The sequence below is a fragment of the Anoplopoma fimbria genome, chromosome 17 (genome assembly GCF_027596085.1).
Source record: "Anoplopoma fimbria isolate UVic2021 breed Golden Eagle Sablefish chromosome 17, Afim_UVic_2022, whole genome shotgun sequence".
Taxonomy (NCBI): domain Eukaryota; kingdom Metazoa; phylum Chordata; class Actinopteri; order Perciformes; family Anoplopomatidae; genus Anoplopoma; species Anoplopoma fimbria.
Genome location: NC_072465.1, coordinates 19,032,825 through 19,053,013, shown reverse-complemented (window position 1 = coordinate 19,053,013; position 20,189 = coordinate 19,032,825). Strand labels below are relative to the sequence as shown.

The 20,189-nt window shown below is 38.8% G+C and overlaps 1 protein-coding gene across 9 annotated transcripts in view; it reads left to right on the top strand.

Annotated features, from left to right (window-relative positions):
• Positions 1–17,899, top strand: part of atp2b2 (ATPase plasma membrane Ca2+ transporting 2) — a 60,992-nt gene extending 43,093 nt beyond the window's left edge. For 7 of the 9 annotated variants that reach the window (XM_054616173.1, XM_054616174.1, XM_054616176.1 and 4 more), the window contains 11 exons: positions 3,200–3,441; positions 4,698–4,932; positions 9,696–9,875; positions 9,986–10,073; positions 10,260–10,366; positions 11,279–11,470; positions 11,677–11,890; positions 12,000–12,211; positions 12,291–12,398; positions 12,533–12,715; positions 17,591–17,899. In XM_054616173.1, coding sequence (XP_054472148.1) covers positions 3,200–3,441; positions 4,698–4,932; positions 9,696–9,875; positions 9,986–10,073; positions 10,260–10,366; positions 11,279–11,470; positions 11,677–11,890; positions 12,000–12,211; positions 12,291–12,398; positions 12,533–12,715; positions 17,591–17,899 — 2,070 coding nt within the window. Of the gene's footprint in view, positions 1–3,199; positions 3,442–4,697; positions 4,933–9,695; positions 9,876–9,985; positions 10,074–10,259; positions 10,367–11,278; positions 11,471–11,676; positions 11,891–11,999; positions 12,212–12,290; positions 12,399–12,532; positions 12,716–14,650; positions 14,744–17,590 lie in introns of all 9 variants that reach the window. The other 2 variants (XM_054616170.1, XM_054616175.1) reach the window with 2 other exon arrangements.
• Positions 17,900–20,189: the final 2,290 nt, after the last annotated feature.

Genomic DNA, 20,189 nt, shown 5'->3' with positions numbered 1-20,189 from the left:
ATACATCCTGTATGGTTTTCAGCCGGTCATTTATTTGTTTGTTTCCTGTTGCTGGGAGCTTATTCCCCTAAACATTCAGCAGACAGTGCAGATGACACCATTTGTTTCATCCTCTCATTAGCCAATGACAGGCAGTGTCTTCCTGATGTAATCATTGGTCATTAGGGAAAAGGCATTAATTATGTTATTTACCACAAACTCATAATAAAGTATTTATACTCCTGTCTGAGTCTGTGAGACACACAGCTGAACATTAACCAGATATGTCCAATTACGAGGTGAACATGGGCCAGTGCTCTGATTGGGTTTAAATGGTTAATGAGATTTTAGAAGAATTTCTCTCCAACCCTCTCCGCTGGAACCGCCACCTCGTGGCAGCTGCAGCAAAACGGACATATAAAATGCGTCCAAGCCTGAAGGAATCAATAATCCATAATAATCAAAAAAATGTGGTTTTAAAATATTGAGCTGCTTAAGCAAACATTGAAAGCAGATATAAATCTCTTACTAGACAGATGAATTAAGCTTTGCAATATTAAGCCAAATTAAACACAGATTGCTTAGAATCCTTCTTTCATATTTGTTTTATTTGACGTTGATCTCAACCAAGTTAGGTCTTTTTTAGATATAAAACCCCAAATCACAAATTCCAATTTTCCCTCAAAGGGTTTTACAGCAAACAAGTACGACACCTTTCTTAGACCCTCGGTTCAGATAATAGATGGCATTTCAGTATTTTCTTCTTATTTACTGCATGGAAATATATTAAAGGCTTTGTCAGGCACATTAACACATTATTAGCATTCTCTATCAAATCCTCGTTAGCAGGTGGACAAGAGTGGCCATTAGATGGAGAGGGCGAGTGCACCAATTCCAACAAGCCATTAAAGTGATTAACTACACTGTCGATACAGAATCTTTTCTCAACACATTTCGCCAAGTGCTGATCGAAGAAAACAACAAATAGAAAGTAAAATTCAAAGCGTCGAAAATGTCAAGCTATCCTTTTAAATCTAATCTTGGTTGGAGGCTTGTTGAGAAACAGAACAGAAAGCCTGCAGTAAATCTATTTTGGGGCAAAGAGCACAGACTGAAGGTGTCTGCTTAACAGCAAGTCAAATGCATTATGTTCAGTGTGCTTTTGACATGCTGTGCTGTTGTGTGTGCACGCGTAGGTGTGTGTGTGTGTGTGTGTGTGTGTTAGTGTATGTGTGTTATAGAAAGAGAGTGTACCTGACATGCTGTTCCATAGATGTAAGTGTAGTTGTCAAGCATACTGAAGGTACTATATAGCAAGACCCCAGGGAGACTAGGTTTCAGCTCAGTGCCAGCTAATAGGACTCCGAATGAACAAAAAGGACAGATTTCGACAGTACTGATTATCAACACTTTCTTGCTTTTGTTCATTTTAACAACAAATTCGATAAATGTTGTCCAAGTTGTGCTTATTTCCTTAAGAGCTTAAACAATAACTTCATAAAATGCTTAGTCAAACAAATGAAAATTAAATATATTAACTATTATGATAAAAAGATTAATCGTTTCAGTGTTTTTGAAGCAGAAGTGCAAAATATCTCAGCTCCCTAAATTTAGGGATTTGCTGCTTATCTTTTTTTTATTTATATATATATATATATATGTGAAGAGGCATGTTATGAATAATGACAGTAAGGATTGCACACTCTTATTTGTGTCCCGACTGTCACTTCAGTGGTTAGTGTGTGTGTGTGTGTGTGTGTGTGTGTGTGTGTGTGTGTGTGTGTGTGTGTGTGTGTGTGTGTGTGTGTGTGTGTGTGTGTGTGTGTGTGTGTGTGTGTGTGTGTGTGTGTGTAGGATAAAGACGATAATGAGATTTGTTCTATCACAGTGGCTGAAATAAAACATTTAGGAATACATATGGAGAGTACCACATGCTATACGCTTTATTGGTCGTATTTCGAGTGAGTCAGTAAATGGAGTGAGGGGGAAATACTAATAAATAAGGACTGGGTAAAGATGAAAAGGGAGACACAGAAAGATTCGAGCACATGTGTGAAGTGAGATGAGTGAAAATCCTGTCAGGGAATCTGAGCCAAAGAGTAACAATCCCCAAGTGGTGGAGAGAGAGAGCACCCACTCCTCTCCCAAGTCTCTCCTTCCAAGTATGCTTTGCCCAGTGTTACCGTGGCAACGCTTATTCTTCCACAAGCTGACCGCACTCACACACGTGCACATACAGTGGGTGTGTATGCAAATTGCACAAATATACTGAAGCACTGGGACAGCCACGTGCACAGAATTGAACAGATATCATACACATAATCTGAACGGCTCTACGGCTTGCTGATAATAAACACACTCCAGCTTTGAGAGGAAGAGAAATTGTACCACTTGCATAACATACGGTATATAATTTGCCTTTTACTCTTAAGTCAACACACTGATCGATCATCAGCAATAATTATAAAAATGTAGTGATTCTTTTTTTTTTTTTATGAGAAATTTGGAATATGTGTAACTTAAACAAAACAAGCAGTTTGAGGATGTTTCTTTTGGGCTCTGGGATATTGTTATTGCCATTTATTTTCCAAATAGTTAATGTACTAAACGATTGATCATTTAAACAAAAAAACATCATATCAAAACAATATTTTAAATGATTTATGTAAAAATAAAGACACAAAAAACATGTCACCCAGTGCCAGATTTTTACTGAACCTGAGAAAAACAAGGTTTTTAATTAACAAGTACAGTTTGTAATAGATTGAGCTGTATGCCTCAAATAAGAACAGCCAAATTTGATTCCATCTAACTCATCTCCCACCCTCCCACACAGAGGAACCCTTTCACCTGCTAGCTGGTTAATTATCACTAGCAGCTATTTCGAGCGCTGAAGAAAAGAATATCTCAGTGATTGAATAGATCACAGAAGAATCAGTATAGAGTGTTGGTTCCTAAAGTCTTTTAATCTAAAGACTTGAGTCTCCATACTAGCATTTTTTTTATTTGCCATTCCAGAAAACACAACAATAAATGGAATAAAAACATAAATGCATGAAAGTATCTAAAATGAAGGTTAAAAAAATACACTTAAAGATGACCAAATCCTATATTAAAAAGTAAAGTGAAAAACACCCACAGATAGAAAGTACAACTATATAGCAGCAAATATTTGACTGAAAAAAGAACTAAACATCTGAAAATCTATTCCCTTCTCCAGGTCTCAGATAAGGAAGGCGGTCTGCCGAAGCAGGTTGGCAACAAGACAGAGTGCGGCCTTCTGGGATTGGTCCTGGACCTGAAGCGGGATTATCAGCCAATAAGAAACCAGATCCCAGAGGACAAGCTTTACAAAGTCTACACCTTCAACTCTTCCAGGAAGTCCATGAGCACAGTCATCAAATTGTCCGATGGGAGCTTTCGCATGTACAGCAAGGGAGCCTCTGAGATCGTCCTCAAAAAGTGAGTCTGATTTTGTGATTAAAATGAGAGTATGACCTCGTTGTACGGTAATATGATATAATCAAGAGCTGAACTTTTCCTTTTTATAAACACGTGTATACCTCATCTATTTTGAGTGTATAATGTACTTGAGGGTATAACCTATTGTACTTCCCCCAGGCAGTGAGAGAGGGCTGAATTTCCACTAAAAGGTCACACACGACAGAACATTACAATAACAGTACAGTAACAAATGAGTAACTCTGAGAGAAAAAATGAGACACAGTTAAAAAGCTTCCAGTACTCACTAAAGGAAAGAGCAGAAATTCTCTTTTGACAATAAATGTTATTAAAATGAAACATGAAGTTGTAATAAATGGCTGTTACACTGGGGATTTAATTCATTCAACATAAACAATTTACAAATATAGCTACTAAAAGCTTAATTTCAAGGTATATTTAGTACAATTGTTTCACCTTTTGGCTTACAGCAGGTAAATCTGAGCTCTGTGTTTTGCACTTCACGCCAGTACACCTGTTTATTTTCAATTTTTTATATTCAATTATTTAGCTCATGATAAATCGATTTATTGTGGATTCTAATGTATTCTGGCTACGTTTGTATTTTAGGCAGTGCTCTAGTGACCCAGACGTTGTCAAGTACTCTTGAGCTATTTGATGTTAATTTTATAGCAATAGTTCAACACTTTCGGAAATACGCTTCTTTGCCAAGAGTTACATGAGAAGATCATCACCACTCTCATATCTGTTTAGTCAATATAGATATACCATGTAAGATACAGCCAGCGGTCAGCTTATTTTTGGAACAGATTAAACAAGATAGATATAATGTTTTAATTGGTGATCTTTAGAGGTGCTGGTAGGTGGATTTTTTTAACCTTTGGAAAGAGCCAGGATAACTGTTTCCTCCTGTTTCCAGTCGTTATGCTAAGCTAAGCTAACCAGGTGCTGCCTGAAGATTCATATTGTATGCATTAATAAGAAAATTGCAAAGATATTCTCGTCTTATTCACGGCATGAAAGAAAAAAATGTGTATTTCCGTGCTATTCCTTTAAGTGTTCATACTTGTCTACACTGATGAAGCACAAATGGTGATTATTATGTTTTCTGTTCATTTAAAGTCTCTACACTGTCTGAAGTAGGTCCATAGGCTGGGATACTCCTAAGTATATTTGGTTTTCGATGTTGGGTAATTTTGACAATATCAAAATTACAGTTCACAATTTAATTCCCACCGCTCCCCGCTTAATAACAGATGCAGCCATATCCTGAACGAGGTGGGCGAGCAAAGGGTTTTCCGTCCACGGGACAAGGACGAGATGGTCAAGAAGGTGATCGAGCCCATGGCATGCGAAGGCCTGAGGACCATCTGTGTGGCGTACCGTGACTTCTCCGGTGATCCCGAGCCCTCCTGGGATGATGAGTCAAACATCCTCAATGACCTCACAGCCATCTGTGTCGTCGGGATAGAGGACCCCGTCAGGCCAGAGGTAGGAGAGTGGGAGATATTTTAGCAACATACTGAGAGGAGTGGATGTTGGGTAAATGGGCTTTACTGCTACAGTATCAGCGTAAATATACATATTTTAGGAAATCTGTTTTGCCTTTTCAACACCTTTCATTGTTCACTAGTATCTCTAGTGAACAATGAGTGCTACTTGTATATGCTGCTCCAGATCGTAATAAGTAGCATATTACCACTTTCCACTGTCAACCTACTGTATTAACCATCTATACTATGCTTACAATTTTCATACCTACATTTAAAAGGTGTTTTCTACGTACAGTTCTGTAATATGAGTATCTAGTTTTTAAAAAATATATAACTTGCTGTAACAAGAGCGGATATACTGTACCACTGTTTGAAATGATATATATACATTGTGTGGCATAAAAAGGATTACACATAGATTGATATTGATATTTCAAAAATAGTGTGTTATAAGTGATGATTGAGAGGGACTACTTTTTATGAGTCTATACATTGTTTTTCAGGAAATTCCTGGAGCTGAAAAAAGGTTGATGCATTTTAGTCATTGAGATGGCATCTCCCCTCACCCCGCCCCCCCAACTGGCTGTACTGGCTGACATTTATTAATGTATTCTCAATCTTGAGTCGTGGGTGATAATGTCACATCTAAACAAGTTAAATTGTGGGGACAAAGATTTAACAAGCAGCAACACTCTTGTGATAGTAGCAGCCTGCACAGTGAGCTATTAGAGAAGGATCATGTGTCATTTGAAAGACTTGACATTAGGCTGTGTGTGTGTGTGTGTGTTAGTGTGTGTGTGTGTGTGTGTGTGTGTGTGTGTGTGTGTGTGTGTGTGTGTGTGTGTGTGTGTGTGTGTGTGTGTGTGTGTGTGTGTGTTTGTTTGTTTGTTTGTGTGACAAATCAATTGCTTCACTAATTGATTGCTTCACTAAATGATCATTGATTCATCAAATGCACACTTCAGACTGACCGATCAGCTTGATTTATTACCAAATGTGCGCAGCTCAGTTTTCGTACTTTGCTATTATTTTTATATGTGTTGCGGTTACAATGTTAAGTATTGTGAATATACACTTTATTATATCGATGATATGTTAATTAATTGACATTACATTGGGTCTTCAAATGTTTAATTTCTGGTTGGGACACGGCTCTAGGACATTACTGTTGCATAGTGAGTTACTTTACTAGATATTAACGTGTGGATGATTCTTGATAAAAAGCCTTGTGACTCAGCACAGTAACTACACTAAAGTACAGATGAGTTTTATACTTTAACTTTACTTTATTGTTTAATAAGACCTCATTTTAAATAGTGTTTACTTTTAAGTTTCTGCAGATGAAAATTTTATATTAAAGATAAAATAAGATCACAAAATATTCCTGTATTTGGGTAAAAAAACCTCCAAAATGTCATGTTTAAGGAAATATGAAAGAGGAGTACATCATGTAAAAACCACCTGGAGACATCAAGGTTTTGCAACCAACAGTGACAATGTATGCATTGCTGGAGTTTACATACCCAAACTGCAATTAAATTGGCCATTGACAACATTAAAAAGTCACAATAATTTACACTTGATACCTACATTTCTTACTTCTAATACTTGTAATACTTATTCTCTTACTTATTGATTTTTATTTAAAATAATGTACTGCAATTTGAGTGAAGGACTTTTACTTGTAATTCAGTAGTTTTCCCTTTGTCTGAATGCTTTTTTTACTTTGAGTACTTCTTTCAGCTCTGTTGAAGGTAAACTAAACAAACAATTGATAGAAATAAGTGATGCATCAATAAATTATTTCATGATGAGTTTCACTTAAAGAAAATGAGGAGTATAATTGGGACAAAGAAGGTCTGGTGGAAAGAGGTATCTATGTGTACAGCAGGAAACTGACCTCTTGACAGCTCCTGTGCAGGTACTGTGCAGGAAGCTAACTGACTACTGCATTATTCAACTTCCTCCTTTCATCTTTTTTTTCCATACCCCTCCTCACTCTCTCATAAGGGCTCTCATTCAACCTCTCCCTAACCGTGTTTCCCCGTTTTCCGCCTCTCTCCGTATCCTAGGGTTTGACTTTCACCTTTCTCTGGTTGCTCTCTTTTTCTTTTGACTTTCTCTGCACATACATTTCTCCCTCTCTACGCCTTTCTCTCTCTTTCTGTCTGAAGCAGATTATGTAAGCATCTAAACAGACCCAGATAAAATAAATAGGTACAGAGAGAAGAGAATAGGGACAAAAGAGAAACCGTCGTGCTCAAATTTAATTAGTTAACTAGATAAGCTAACATGAAACCCTTTTTGTATCACAGTGTTATTTAAAGTTGTATATTTGAGCAAACCATAGAGTCGTCCTGAAAAGAAAAATAATAAAAAATGAAAACTTACAGAAATTACAAGAAATATGCAGGACAAATAGCTGAATATTGCACAGTGAACATGCAATAATGTAGATTTCTGCGACATATGTAGTCTATTAAATATATAACCCCTTGCATTACCCTAAGCATGACAATTTGCAGCATTTCTCTTTTCTCCCAAGACAGAGGTCACTTAACATTTAATATTTTCATTAACTGATATGGAAAAGCGCTACACTGCTGCATCCACTAACATCTTTCCAAGTCTCTGAGTAAGCATGGCTAATATAGGGAATCAGATGACTTTCCCCTCTGCTAAAAAGGTCACACAAAGTGGTAAACATGTTTTTGGTTTGTTGATTAGTCTCAAGTTTCTTCCCTCAGAATCTTTTAATGACTAGCTGCTCTTTGGTGTTGCTTCCAGAAAGAGGAGAGGAAAAGGAGAAGAGGAGAGAGAAAAATAAACAGATTCTAAATCAAATTCATGTCAGAGGAACGTCTGACAGCAGAAGAAGGAGGATGGGTAAGGGGAGAAACCGAGGAAAACGAGCGTAACCAGATCGGTATTAGAGACACGAGAGGCTTGTTTTTCAGTTTCACCTACTAGCCTCTTACCCTCGTCCTCAGTCAGCCCAGATTGTATTTTAAATAAGTATCCACTCTTCTTCTCTCCTCCTCTCTCCACTTCCTCTTTTGGATGACCAGTCAACCAGAGCAGTGCTTTTTGTATTTTAACAGATTAATAATTCAGCAAATGTAAATATTGATGTTAATGAACTTGATATTGCATATTTATTACATTTTTATAATGTAGTCACTTTCGGGTAAATTGCTTGACTTTTTTAACCACAATTCATGATTTTTATTAATTATTTAAATTTTTGTAAGTGATGAGGTGAAAAGCTAATTTGGCTTCATTGTTTTTTTTCAACACTTCCAAAAGGAAATTTAAAGAATATCTGGTTGTTTTTTCTTAATTTGATACTTCCAAGCAATACATTTAGCGTACTTTTTAAAGCATTGCAATTCTAATCTTTAAAGTATTACTATGTTTCTTTTGAAAGGAGAAATAACCCATTATGTCCCTTACAAATGAATTGAACTCAGAAGCCTCAAAACACATTGTTGCTCACCTCAATACACTCAAGAGTTTTGCAGCCACAGCCTTATTTATTCTGGTATAACCAGTAACCTATCGTGGCTAATGTTATCAAACATGAGGGAAATATTGCAGTGTAAAGGACATTACTGAGTCAGCTTACTGACTCTACATTTTTCTTTAAGTATGTCACATGTCATGTACAAATTGCATTGTTTTGCTTTAAAGCTTTCTATAACGAGCTATACATTATAATTGTGAGCTGCCCTCCTCTGCATAGATTTACTTTGCAATCCGCTCCCTGTAAATAAGTTAAATCTTTTGTCTTTTACAAGCATGAGCAGCTTGATTTGGCAGTATGATATATTTACACACTGCGGTGGTGGATCCATTTGGTTTTCCATCATATTTTGAACTTTGCATGTGTGAGTAAAAGCATGCTCACATGTGTTTGTGCCAAATGCCCAAGTGTTCGGTGTGAAGTGGAGAGTATGCATAAGAGACGCAGTCCAGTGTGTATGTGCAGAAGAAGGAGTTGCTGCTACTGTATGTGCACATGTTTGTTTGTGTGTGGGTTTGGAGTGTAGTTCTCGCCCACACTGACCTTTGTCAGGAAGAAGATGTGTTTCTGAATTAATACTCAGCTTTTGCTAGCTGGTTCAACCACAGATCAATCTCCATGCAGTAACTTCTCCCAGTTATTCTACTTATGTCTCCCAGAGACATGAGAGATAAAGATACAATGCCTCATTATATATCTTGTTAAAACAAAAAGGCACAGAGGCAGCATACTGTTCAGAAAAAATAAAGGTATGATTAAGTTGGATTAGTTTTGTGCGTGTGTTTTGTCTGTCAAAGATAACTGTATTGATTCTACTGATATATGTTCTTTAATGGGCTATAATACATATATTTATAGTGACAATGGATTACATGACTTCTTGTTTGTGAAAAGAGTTGATTAAAGTGCGCAAAAGAATTAGCTTTACTGTTCAGCCTCACAGCTCTCATCCTGTACGATCTTTTTGGCTGCAGCAGGCAGTTGTTTTCAGCAATTAAGCTCTAAAGAAACGTACTGTATGTTACCTACACAGCAGCAAATGGACTGTCAAAGTTAATAACTAGCTGTTGAACATAGAGGAGCATTTAGCAGCAGAGAGCAAGACATTTGTCTCGGGAGTTAGTGGTGACCAAAAAAGAACTAAAAGGAGAGTGAATATCAGACTTGTATTCATAAGGTGGCCAGAAACATGAGTACAGATTAATGCTAATAAATGTGTTTTATGTATCACTCTTTAGGTGCCCGATGCAATTCTGAAGTGCCAGCGTGCCGGCATCACAGTGCGCATGGTGACAGGAGACAACATTAACACAGCCAGGGCCATAGCCATCAAGTGTGGAATCATCCACCCCGGAGAGGACTTCATCTGTATCGATGGAAAAGAGTTCAACAGGAGGATCCGCAATGAGAAAGGAGAGGTACAGCAACTCTGTCAGAGTGAGAGAGGCCGAGCTCAGAAGAAAGAAAGATACCTCTCTAAAACTTAATCATAAACTGACTTATTTTTTGTCTGTGTGTGCATTCCCAGGTGGAGCAGGAGCGTATGGACAAGGTTTGGCCTAAACTCCGAGTTCTGGCCAGGTCTTCCCCAACCGACAAACACACACTCGTCAAAGGTAAACTTTCATATTCATTGCGCCTGATCGACATTAAATTTACATTGTTCTAACATTATTCGTCTGCTTTACTGTTTATATTATTTGTCAGAGTTTCGCAAAGGCCGTAAATAGCTGAAGTTATTTGTTCAAGATTATTGTCTTTCAGATGCTGTGTTCAATGTATTTGCACTCGGTGTTTTTCAGGCATTATTGACAGTACTACTGCAGAACAGAGGCAGGTGGTGGCTGTGACAGGAGATGGGACCAATGATGGACCTGCATTAAAGAAAGCTGATGTCGGTTTTGCCATGGTGAGCAAACCCTATTTAAATTTTTTTGAACTGTTATCATTTTCTGCCTTGCTTGCTTACTCAACATCTGCAGATATCTTCTTCACCTCTGCAGTATATTGGGTTTCTTCTCAGGCTCTCTGCCTCTGGCTGTGTAGATAAGGAGCTCCCCCTAGTGGATGTCTGAACTCCCATGGTTCCTCTGCAGTACATATTGCTTTTTAGACTAATGAAAACAAAAATACAATTTTTGTTATTCAGTTGTTTCTTCTACTTCTGCTCTCCTCACAAATTACATCATTTGGCTTATCCACAGCACCATTTTCCTGCTTTGTTCAATACCGTAAGGTTCCCAACCTCATTTCATGGAGGCTGTCCTGCACACACACTGACTCTTTATTAGTCTACATCATCATTAGGGATGTCCCGGTTATCGAGGCATTTTTAACTGATCGATAACGGCAATATGTTGAGCCCGACTCGATTCTTGTTTTACATCAGATATCACACAGGTGCTGTTATTCGCAAAGCAAAACATTTTGTTTTCTTTTACAAATAAAACCATCAAGTAACAGCTTGGATGCAAGTGTTTTTTTTCTTAATGCAATGCAGAGCTATTCAATTGTCAAACTTATAAGTTTAATGTACTTTAAGTGTGCACTGTGCAGCTTTGTTATCTATGAAATTAGAAGTAGGCCTATCAGATAGGGACTCGGTATCGGCATATACTCGATATCAAAAGACTCAGATCAAAAAATGTAATTGGGACATCCCGAATGATCATTAGCCATCATAATAGCTGACTCGTGCCCAGAGTCAAAATTTTTTTTCCAGTGGCTGAGGAGGTGATTTTGACAAATGAAGTTGAGGAATAGTGCAATGTGATGCAATAGTGTGTAATAATGTGACTGCACCTTTTCTGCTCTCCTCCAGGGTATTGCTGGTACAGATGTGGCCAAGGAGGCGTCAGATATCATTCTGACTGATGATAACTTCAGCAGCATCGTTAAAGCAGTTATGTGGGGCAGGAACGTCTACGACAGCATCTCCAAATTTCTTCAGTTCCAGCTGACTGTCAACGTTGTGGCCGTCATAGTGGCTTTTACCGGCGCCTGCATCACACAGGTCAGAGCGTGTGTTTGTGTAAATATGGGCATGCGATTGGGTTGTATAAGCATAACTGTATTCTGTTCTGTAATCCAAAAGACATTCAGTAAAATAATTCAAGCATTTTTTTTTAGTTTCAGTAGAAGTAATTGCTATTATCATCTTTTCACCCATCCTCGTACTGACGTTAATGTTTTTTTGTGATTTCCCTTACATTTCTGCAGGATTCTCCCCTTAAGGCCGTGCAGATGTTGTGGGTGAACCTGATCATGGATACGTTTGCATCTCTGGCGCTGGCCACAGAGCCCCCAACAGAGTCTCTGCTTAGGAGGAAGCCATACGGTCGCAACAAGCCTCTAATCTCCAGCACCATGACCAAGAACATCCTGGGACACGGAATCTATCAGCTCATCATCATCTTCACACTGCTCTTTGTTGGTATGGACTTGGTTTACACCACGGGATCTGCCCCTTAATGATGTGTCATGAAATGGGTTCACAGTTAATGACATCATACTAATTGTTTATTATTTCCCCCCTCCTGTAGGTGAGAAGATCTTTGACATTGACAGCGGCCGTAACGCTCCTCTCCACTCCCCTCCATCTGAGCACTACACCATCATCTTCAACACCTTCGTCATGATGCAGCTCTTTAACGAGATAAATGCCCGCAAAATCCACGGAGAGAGGAACGTCTTCGATGGTATCTTCAGGAACCCCATCTTCTGCTCTATTGTTTTTGGCACCTTTGCTATGCAGGTAAGCAGATTTATTTTGGTCGGTTATTATCATACTTTAGATATGATATATTTTCATGACTTGTTTATGCTTCTTGTAGATTGTGATTGTGCAGTTAGGAGGTAAGCCATTCAGCTGTCAACCTCTGGACCTGGAAAAGTGGATGTGGTGCGTTTTCCTCGGGCTGGGAGAGCTTGTCTGGGGACAGGTAATATGCAAACTTATCTGTCTCTGTCTCTATTATAGTTTACCATGTTTGACTCTTCCTCTTTGTATCTCTGCTGTACTGGGTGCTTGTCACATTTCCTTTTGACACGGTGCTCTGTCTTCTTCATGGGTTAGGTGATAGCCAGCATACCTAATAGCAGGTTGCGTTTCCTGCGGAGGGCGGGCCAGTTAACTCAGAAAGATGAGTCACCAGAGGAGGACTTGAATGAAGATAATGAGGAGATTGACCATGCAGAGAGGGAGCTGAGGAGAGGACAGATCCTCTGGTTTAGAGGACTGAACCGCATTCAGACTCAGGTGAGAACACAAGTCTAATTCTCAAGTTGCGATTTGTTGTTTCATTTTACAGAGAGATTTTGCTGGATTGATTCTGCCTGAATGAAAGATACATTTTAAATAAACAGGGTCACTCTTATCACTTGTATCTTTAGTTGATAATGTGTTTGTGTAGTTGCTTAAGCAGCAATAAATGCCAACCAGATGAAATTTCACCAGGGTGTTTTCTGACATGGCTTTTTGTTTCACTTTTTGTCTGTCCTTGTCATTTAATCCATTTTAATAAGAAGTAGCACAACCTCAGCTAAAACCTGAGAAGCTTACCTCTTAGAATACGTGCTAATTATATGTTGTTCATGTGAGTCAGTAACAGCCTTAAAGTACTTTTATCTCAAGATGGTATTTAGGTACATGAAGATGCAGCTTTCTCTCGCTGGCCTGAGGGATCCCGTGTGTGGACCTGTGGAGGCTCGACAATCAATCCTCGGGGTTAAAATACATCTGGACATGGTCACTAAATTGTTCTTACTGTGATCAACTCTGCACACCGTTATCACTGTGATATTCAAGAAAGATTTGCTTCTGTGTTAGACTTGATTTCATTTCACTAATGGTCCAGGGTGAAGCTATCCCGAGACATGTTACCATCGTCGTACCGAGGCAGCCAAACATGGTTAAGTTATAGAAGAAATATGGGTTTTCAGTATTAAAGGAGAACTAAGGTTTATTTCAACTGAAAAAGCAGATGACAACAATAAATATTGGTCCAACAAGGCAACAGGCAAGAGTGGTCAGATGATCAGAAAGGTTTTACACAAACCCTCAGATTCTTAAGATTTATTTGGAAGAGAAAAAAGAAAACAAACTATAAAATGACAACACAAATGATTTGTTTTACACATTAATCTCAAATTACAGACCAACTTCCTGGATCAGCTTTGACCAGCTATACTTGCTGTAGTTCTGCACACTTAAAGGTTACCTTTTTAATGGTGGATCATAATCAACAATATACAATAGGTTCACTCAGTTTCATACTTACAGAATAAGGTGGATAAACAAATCTGGCAACCTGTTTTATCGTCTGACCATTTGTTGCCCTGTTGCCACCTTCCAGAATTTCAGTAATTATTTAGTGAGAACAATTTTATCCTAATCAATAGAACCAATCGCCAAAGCTGCAAAACTAAGACGTACAAAAGCTGCAATAAACCAGTGTTTCACTTATTCCTGAAGAAGAATTAGTGTAGATGCCACAAAATACCTTGAATAATGTAAATGGCTGCATCTGTATGCTTTACATCTGCTTGCCGGTCTTTGAGAAGGTCGGATCAGGCAAAGTAGCAAACTAATTCTCTGCCTTCCTTCCTATAGAAGAGGGCCCCTAAATACAAAAGGAGGAGAAGGGCATTTAGTTCTGTGGTGCTGACATTGAAAAATGACTCTTGAAATATTCAGAAGTAACACTTCTTTCCAGGAATAATGGCACCATTACTCTGGATAATCCACCCAGTATACTGTCAGTAGTCTTCTACTTCTTAGTAAAAGTAGGCCCAGTAAAAACTGTTCTCAGTGAGATCTATGGATTATTTGTAGAACAGAGTGGGGCATTGTTTCTGGAAAGACAAGTTGCCCTTGAATTTTTTAAAGTGCTGTGCGCACCACAATTAACACTCATTCACCTCCGTTGTTTTGTTTTGGTTGGGGGCCAGAAATCTTGCAGCGAGGTCAGAGAGATGTTTTTTGTAATTTGGGTGAATTTACCCTTTGAGTCAAGTTGAACTTTTTTTTTAAGGGGATACTTCACCCTGACCTTTAGCTGTCTCCCCCCTCCCCCATTGTGTCATGATTGAGACACTTTGTCAAAGTCACCCAACAAGTCAACCTGTGTTGCCATTTGGTCTCTGTCACTCTGAGCAGCCATTTGTCCTCTCCTGTTCCGCTCTCCTCCCACAGATTGACGTAGTCAACACCTTCAAGAGTGGCACCTCCTTTCAGGGGGCGGGGGCTCTGAGACGCCAATCATCCACCACCAGCCAGACCCAGGATGTAACCAATGTTTCTAGTCCTAGTCACGTGTCCTTGTCCAATGCCCTTTCCTCTCCTACAAGCACTACTGCTGCTACTGCTCCTCCCACTACTGGCCGTGAGTCAGAACTCTGTCAGTCTGCTTCTCTGCTCTCTTTGCTTCAGAGGTGCCATCATGTCATGAAGTTTTTTTTCTTCTGCAAATTGTCTGGCTTGTAATTCTAAAAACAAATTACCGTGACAGTCTCCATTTTGGGCTTGGCATCTCTGAAGATTCGTCTTTCTTTGTTTTTTTCTTTCTTGCTATCTGCTTTTTTTCATTTCCTCTCTTTCTCTTCTGTATTTGTTGTTCATACTGGATTTCAAATTCATCTTGATATCTCCTCCCATGCTTGGGTGTCGTCTCATTGGTGAATGTGTGTTTGTTTCCTCAGAGTGCTAGGAGCGCAGGACTAAGGGTGATACCCACGGCGTGACATTTCAGGTTGTGAGTTTGTCTCCCTCTGCTCATCCCCCATCCAGCATCCCATTCTCCAATTTGTCCATTTTTATGTCTTGACGGACATCAATGTGAACTAATTCCAATCAACTCACCAAGGGACTGGGTAAACATTCAAGTATACGTTGCAATGCATCTGTGAGTTTGCTACTGATGAGGCAAATCACACTGAATTGAGCGGAAGTAAATTTTCACCTGCTATTCTCCAGCTGACACATCATCTGCAATGACAAGGAATCATAAATGACGCTACAGTTTGTCTGCCAGACTTCATAAAAAAACCCACTGAAATAGCTACTTTCAAAATGTACTTTCAAATGGGAATCCCAAATGGTGCACAACAATCTAGCCAGAAAGGGTCACTGTCAATATAAGGGATTATCTCCGCTAAATTATTTTGTCCACTTCCCTCTTGTCTTTCTTCCTCACTCTTTTGCAAACACACAGTTTGTCTCTAATCTTTATCTACGGATGACAATCAGATGCAAAGGTTGTGTGGACAGGAATGGAGAATCACCATAAAGCAGCAATACACCAATAATTCATCCCGTCTTGTCGCTTCATACTGTCAGTGTAGTTGACTGTCATGTTGCCATAGTTACGGACATAGATCCTCTGCAGCAACACCCCCACTCACCCACCCACCCTTTTCTAACACCCCATCAGTGTTACTTGTCAGACATCCTGTCACATGCACTCATCCCGACAGGCTCCTCTTATCATTTGTTTTATCTGTTTTGTCTCCTTATACCCTACTCTACCACGGTTATTTGACTAGCAGTACTACAATATTTACAGTATACACAGTATTCCCATCTATTAGAAAACCCAATATCTATTTTGCTTTTAATGCACATGTCTTTTTACGCATCTTCCCATGGACAAGTTAAAAACGATTGTGCATCGTAACATAATTGTACCAATATACAAATCAATATTTTGCGTGTAAATATATATATATATATATATATATATATATATATATTCCTGTATTTTTCACCGACATTTCAATATATGTTAGAGGATGGATTTCAGTAGCAGCGGGATTCAATATTCCTGTAACAAACACTATATTTATTGCTTTAAAAAAGTCCTTTAAATCCTTTAAAAAGGGTTAAGGTTAGATGATATTTACACATTATAATTCTGCAAAAGTAATTTTAGGTGTCATTAGGAACATTATTGATGCAAACATGAGGCGTTATACCCCTTTTGTAACTTTTGGTAACACCCCAATGTTCTTACATGAGTCTTGTGTAAAAAACATCCAATAATGTCCTTGTAGCTATCAGATTGTGTGTAAATCCGTTGATAATGATATTGTACATACAGATAGGGTTGTTATTAAAACGCTTTCCTAAAATCCATAAATAAGATTCACACAGTTGTTTGGGGCCTATACTTGAGTGTTTACTTAGATGTGCATGGAGTTGAAAGCTGTCAGACCTCTGACAGTGAACTTATTATTTTTATTATTCACTTCCATTTGTTTTGTGTCAGCAGTCTGTGTGCCGGTGTTCACTTCCTCACAGTCCTGTTGTCGTTTTGCATGTATTTTGTGTTTATCTCCTATTTACCACCTGTGTTCATAATATCTTAACCTGCTGTGTTTGTTCTAAATGCCACTGATTTTCTTTTTTTTGGGGGGGGTTTGTTGTTTTGTTGTGAGTTTTACACTGTAATGCTTGTGTTGACCATCCTCATGCAGAGTTTGACTCTCTCCATTGCTCTGTTTGGGACCATGCTTCACCACCACCCTGTGCTATATTTGTTTGTCCCATTCAGAGTCTGTGTGGATATTGTCCCAGACGGTGTTCTGGTACCTCCAGAAGTTTTTAAACCACCTGATTTGGATCTCTCAGATCTAACCTCCTTCCTTCTTACTGACCTCGTCCACCAGATTTCTTCAAACTTGCATGTGATATTCTCCTTTCATTTTTTCTGTGAGCATTCCATTTATTAACGTGGCTTGTTTCTAGGTATACAGCACATTGGACTAAAGCGTATACTTACAACGAGCGTTTGTGTTGCTTTAGTATTTGTTTTTTCTTGAAATGTATGATTTTGTTTTGTTTTTACGATTGTGTTCCTTCACGGCTTTACTTAGTGCACGCCAAAATCGAGTGACTTGTAAACTGTAGTCATCTTGTGAAAGCAGAACACAGACTGCAGTTGCCTTTCCTCCTTTACCTTCTCCTCCCCCACCTCTTTATCCTCAATTGAGAGGTTTCTCTCCTTCCCCCCTGTCCTTTCTCTCCTCCTCTTCCCTCTTTTATCTCATCCCGAGGGTCCTTCCCACCCTTCCATTTTGTCTGTGGCATCACCTCTCATCGTTTTTCTTCTCTTTCCTCCCTTTTTTTTTGCAACAGATCCGCGTTGTGAATGCATTCCGTAGCTCTCTCTATGAAGGCCTGGAAAAACCAGACTCCAGATCATCCATCCATAACTTCATGACACACCCCGAGTTTAGGATAGAAGACTCCACACCCAACATCCCGCTCATCGACGACACAGACGATGATTCTGCTCGGAGGAGGAAGTACTCCAGCCAGCCCTCATCCCCCAACAAGAATAACAACGCCATCGACAGTGGCATCAATCTCACCATCGACACCAGTAAATCAGCCGCCTCCTCCAGCCCCGCCAGCCCTCTTCACAGCTTGGAGACCAGCCTCTAACCCTAATCTTAACCTCAGCTCTAACCTCTAATGTCGTTTCCTTGCAGTCTGGGGGCACCCTATCCAATTCCTCCAGATATTTAACTGCAACCTGACACCTTGTCTCCCCCAAAATCCCACCAAATCCAGCTATATTCTCAATTTCCAGCCCTGCCTACCCGCAATTCCCCGCAAAATCCTCATCTTTCCTCCTTTAAACCTTGAGCTCTTAGAGCTCTCTGTTCCTCTCGAAATAGAGAAAATCTAAAGTAATATGGCAAGGTGAAAAGAAAAACAAACTTATCATACAATCAAAAAAGCGCAACAAAGCCACAAAAACCTACACAGCCATCCTGCTTTTGTGGTTGTATGTGTACGGTGACGGCGGTGGATGTGTGTATGACGATATGCGTGTTAGCATGTACTGTATAAGCGTGCCGCTGACTGCACATATGTATGACTGTGTCTTTAGTGGCACCGGGAGGAGGACGATGGAGGAGGGAGACACTGCTGAGGAGTAAAATCACAAAACAGGACCGACTCGAAAACTCCCCTTACACTCCCTCTCCTCAACAATAACATTGTCAATACTGATAATAGTTTAAATTAAATTGAAGAACATTGTTATTATTATGATTCTGATTCTGATTATTATTGTTATTATTATTGTTGCTCCTGCATGAATGTACATTGCCCAAGTTTTATTTTAAATGGGTTTTAATTTTATGGGAGTTCTTTCGTTCAGATGGGCTAGGCCTTGCGGCGGACTACTATTTTAATGACGGCTTCTCTGCGATCCCGGCCTGCAAAGTTCCCTATTCTGTGTGGCATGAACATGTACCCGACTGTAAAAATTTATTTCATCCATAAACAGAAATGTGTAACGAGGTGGTGGGGCTCAACTTGCACACTAGTTTTGCACCTGTCGGAAAAGAGGAACGCAAAATAATAATGAAGATGATAGCATTTATGGTATATAATCTATAAATATAAATACATATAAATATATTTAGAGAGAGTTTATCTTTGTTTGTCGGCATGTTGCCTTGATCCTGCTTCAATGGCTCAAAATACTTTGACTTATTTATGTCTTAAAGAGAATGTAATTTGTTTACAACCTCGTAGAGATAAACTTCCTGGTTTCTAGAAGGAAAGAGACAAAACTGAAGCTCAGAAGGACCAGAGCTGCGTTGGTGTGTTATTACTGAAAAAACGTGCTGGAATTTGCCTGCTATCTTTTCAAATATTGTAGATATTTTTAGAGGATTAACAAACAAAAAGAAACCAAAATATAATGGGATACATAGTAAATGTGGAATCTTAGTATTACTCTTTATGATTGTTGGGATCAAGTTGGAGTGGCTTGCCTTTTCTAAACGGAGGCCTCCTTTTTGTGACAGAGGGGGAATATTTAAATCTTTTTTTTCACTTCTCTTTTTTTGTAGTTTTTTTTTCTGTGCTTCAGCACTGACCTGGGGTCAGGGCTCGAGTCAAAGGCTGATATCAGGACCTTTACAGTGTACCTACTTCTAGATAAACCTGCTTGTTCAGAGGACTTGATGTTTTAAAATATGTGTGACCACCAAAAAGGCTGCAATCAAGTCATATTAGAAATCTACAGTAATATTTGGCTTATCTGTGCAGCATGGAAATCAGACCTTTTTTTGGTTTTGTTTATGTTCAAAATTTGAAATATTGTGTTTATTTTTTTTATTTCATTTGATTTATTATTTCTTTAAAGGATTTCAGTTTCTTTTATCAGAGTGACATACGCAGCCCCACAAAACTGTTGGCATTTTTAACATCAAAAAAACTAAAACTGAAAAAAAAAAAAGACAAATTACAACAAACATGGAATGTTGCTTTGACTCTTTTTCTATATCTGGTTATGAATGAAAACTTCTGTGGTGTAATTCTCGATGTGCTTTTGTGTGTTTTAACCAAGCTTGTCTTCCTGCCGTCACAGAATATACAGTACTCTAGCATCTCAACTGTACTCACTAGTCGTAAACTATTTATTGTGCTTTGACCAATCAGACATTACCAGAGATAAGTTACTTACAGAAGGCACATTTACCCAGTCTTATTGCACTCAGAAGGACAAGGCCACTTAACTAGTCTTTACTATTGTTATTTCTATTACTAACCGAAGTCATTGGCAAGCATGACGTGAGAGGCTCATTATGCAACTTGAAAAAATTAACGATTTTTCTACTTAAAGAATCCTATACACTACTTCAGTATAATCAACATTTATCCAAGCTGTTGTTTTCTTTTTTCTTTTTTCTATCCTCCTCTGTCCATTCCCAGT